At 38.4% G+C, this 3,834-nt stretch overlaps 1 protein-coding gene across 1 annotated transcript in view; it reads right to left on the bottom strand.

The window, feature by feature from the left end:
• KIF15 (kinesin family member 15) overlaps positions 1–3,834 on the bottom strand; it is an 85,058-nt gene that overhangs the window by 62,610 nt on the left and 18,614 nt on the right. Inside the window, 1 exon segment of the mRNA XM_012808000.2 lies at positions 2,922–3,101. Coding sequence (XP_012663454.1) covers positions 2,922–3,101 — 180 coding nt within the window.

Raw genomic sequence — 3,834 nt, 5'->3', positions numbered from 1 at the left:
AAAGCAAAATAGAACCATGGGGTTCACAAGAAACATCTAAAATATTAAAACACAAAAGGACTTAAGGGAAATCCTAATTGAAAGAATGCTAAATAGGACATGAGCAATGGATGAAACAGATCTGTGAAGCAAAATATGTTGATACAAAAGCAAAAGGTCAATAAAAAACTACAGATTCAAATCAAATGAACATATACTAATCTATAATTGTACATGTACCTAATGAAACAGTCTATAGCCGGTCCTCAAATAACCTCATTTTGCTCTATGTCATTTTGTAGTGATGCTTACAAGGGAAAAAAAAATTGATTCCCAACTGCAGCTACTGTGTGGAATTTGCACATTCTCCCTATGTATGCACGAGTTTTGGCTCGGCACCTGTGGCTCAAATGGCTAAGGCGCCAGCCACATACACCTAAGGTGGCAGGTTTGAATCCAGCCCAGGCCTGCCAAAACAACAATGACGGCTGCAACCAAAAACAAAATAGCCAGGCATTGTGGCAGGCGCCTGTGGTCCCAGCTACTTGGGAGGCTGAGGCAGGAGACTCATTTGAGCCCAGGAGTTGGAGGTTGCTGTGAGCTGTGATGTCATGGCACTCCATCCAGCAGGACAACTTGAGGCTCTGTCTCAAAAAAAAAAAAAAAAAAAAATGTATGCACAAATTTCACCAGGTTTTCCAATTTTTCCTTCCACATCCCAAAGATGTGCATGGTAGGTGAACTGAAATATTCCCAGTGTGCCAGGTGTTGTGGCTGACACCTATAATCCCAGAACTTGGGAGGAGGAAGCAGGAGAAATGCTTGAGGCCAGGAGTTCTAGACCAGCCTATCTAAAATAATAAGGCCTGGTCACTACAAAAAATGGAAAAAAAAAAAAAATTAATGGGGCATGGTGGTGTGCCCCTGTAGTCATAGCTACTTGTAAGGATGAGGCAGGAGTCAAGGAGTCAAGATTACAGTGAGCTATGATTATGCCACTGCACTCCAGCCTGGGTGATAAAGTTAAGACCTTGTTTTTAAAAAATAATAAACAAATAAATAGTATGAGTGAGTGTAGGGTGTGTATGAGTGTGCCCTAAGATGTAATACTGTCCTGTCCAGGGTTAGTTCTGACCTTGCTCCCTCAACTATCAGTATAAGCTCTGGCCATCCCCAACCCTGAACTAGAATAAGCAGGCTAGAAAATAAATACAAATTGTCAAAGACAAATTCATAAACCATATGATAATCATACAAATGCAGAGAGCCCATCATATTTGTTATTGTTTGTTTTGGAACTGCATAATAATAGTTAGGGCTCATGACAATTTTCATCTTGTAAACATTTATTCGTTGATTTAACCCCCCACTGTTATAACTGCATTCATACTCATGCACCAGATCCTGGATAAATAATCATATTACTTGTTTTTATTAATCTTTCTCAAATATACAGATCACACGCATTTCCATGTTTAATCCTAGAAGTGTCTTGCATCTTTATTTAGAAGATTTTGTGACCAGAAATATGCCATAGGAATTCTTTTTTTTTTTTAACTAAGGAGTCTGTAGCCTTAACAGTGGCCACACGCTTGGCAAGTTGTAAGTGCTTTATAGACATCATCTCACCCCTGGAATGCCTAAGTTATCAGGATGTTATAGCTAGCCCTGGCCAGGTTCGAATCCACTACCCTTGGTGCATGTGGCTGGTGCAGTAACTACTGTACTACGGGCGCCTATCCAGGAATTTAATTCTTATTTCTATCAATTAATGTATGGTAATACTGAAATTAATAAAATCAACACCTTATTGGGAGACCAACGTATCTTTCTGAACTGTCAATAGATTTATAGAGACAAATTAGTAAAATCATAAAACCTTGTATCCAAGGCTATACATTCCTCTCAAGCACATATGACATATATATAAAAATTGTGGGCCGGCACCATATAGTGGGGATGGTGGGTTCAAGCCCGGCCTGGCCAAAACTCCAAATAAATAAATGTTGTGGCCTTGTGTGACTCATAGTGTTTGAGATTTATTGAGACATGATTTATGAATAAAATAACCAATATTTATGTGTGTCATATGTGCTTGATGTTTCGGTCTTAAATTGTCTAATGGGCTCCTGCAAGTTCATTTTAACATTGTGCTTAGGAACTCACATACGTGTGGCAAAGAACCAAATATTACATAATAAACAATTACTTAAAGTCAATTGGACAAATCAGCTGCCATAAAAATATAAGCAGTAGGGAGGTGCCTGTAGCTCAAAGGAGTAGGGCGCTGGCACCATATGCCAGAGGTGGCGGGTTCAAACCTACCTCCATCCAAAAACTGCAAAGAAAAAAAAAATACATATATATATATGTGTGTATATATATATATGTGTGTGTGTGTGTGTGTGTATATATATATTAGCAGTACTTTGTAAATTTCTGTCAAGAGGTTTGTCCTGAGCTAGATGCTCAAGAGAAATTGGCTTTTGACATGTAACAAGCAAGCAAAGGTAGAAAGACAAAGAGAACAGCCAGTTGGTTTAAAGGCTAAATAAGAGTTCTTAGGTACACTTCAAACAGGCTGCTCCCAGGAGGAATCTCTAAAGAAATATGGTCACCAATGAATTGTTCTTAGGCACACTTCAAACGGGCAGCTCCCAGGAGAAATCTCTAAAGAATCTCTAAAGAAATATGGTCATTAACGAATTGTTTTAAGAGCCTGATAAGAATGAATAGCACAAAAATAATGCAAAAATCAAGAGGTTCAAAATTCTATTTTAAGGAAAGACCTATAAAATACTGCCAATATTATTTTTTCTTTACTTCTCATGAATGTTCTGTATTATGCCTTTATGACATATTCTCGATTCTTTTACGAGACTGGGATGTTTTCACAGTATATTTGGTGCTTCTGAATCAAATAAATATTCATAGCAGTGTACCTGATAAGCTTCAGCAGCTGAGGTTATCACCTGCTCCACTGCACCAACAACAAAGACTCCTTTCTTGATGTGCTCCCTTAAGTATAATCCAGCTGATGCAGAGTCCAATAGGTCGAATATCTGCTCATTATAGATCTCAATAAAAGAACACTTACAAAGGAAACTCTTTCCAGCTCCAGCCTGAAAAAGAGAAGCTTTTTTTTATCAAATACAATATTTTGATGTGTTCATTACTAGCTTTCATGAGCATGAAATCTTGCATTTGCTTCGGAAGATATAAATTGCCTACAGTATTGTCCTTTAACACCATATAAGATGCCCAAAAGTCAGCTAAAAAATCCTAAATAACTAGTTTCAACACATCATGATATTTTAAAGCATCATCAAATTGTGGTCCCAGGAGCCCTAGAAATTTTCAGAGGTGCTTCAGAGCCAACACAGAAAGATAGTAATTGAGCAGTCCAGTTGGGCAATTCCATTTTTGTCTTATGTATGACCTTCCTCATAAAGTTTTACTTGAAACAAGTGTTATGCTCTTTTTTTTTTTTCGTTGGCTGGGGCTGAGTTTGAACCCACTACCTCCGGCATATGGGGCCGGTGCCTTACCCCTTTGAGCCACAGGCACCGCCCACAAGTGTCATACTCTTTAAAAGACTGAAAATAATTTATTTTAAAAGACATTCTACAGATTTTTTTTCTTTTTTGAGACAGTCTCACTTAGTCATCCTTGGTAGAGTGCTGTGGCATCATAGCTCACAGCAACCTCCAACTCTGGGGCTCACGTGATTCTCTTGCCTTAGGATGTGAGGTCACCTGAGAGCCTAGGTACAGATGATGGGGCTTAGTGTATTAGTGTATCTGTTTCCTTGGTTGAGACCATCTTTACATGTTCTCACTTGCAAAATATTTTGAG

This window comes from Otolemur garnettii, unplaced genomic scaffold (genome assembly GCF_000181295.1).
Source record: "Otolemur garnettii isolate 467f Iridium unplaced genomic scaffold, OtoGar3 scaffold00082, whole genome shotgun sequence".
Taxonomy (NCBI): domain Eukaryota; kingdom Metazoa; phylum Chordata; class Mammalia; order Primates; family Galagidae; genus Otolemur; species Otolemur garnettii.
The sequence above is the reverse complement of the archived record's forward strand: the minus strand, read 5'-3'. Positions and strand labels throughout refer to the sequence as shown.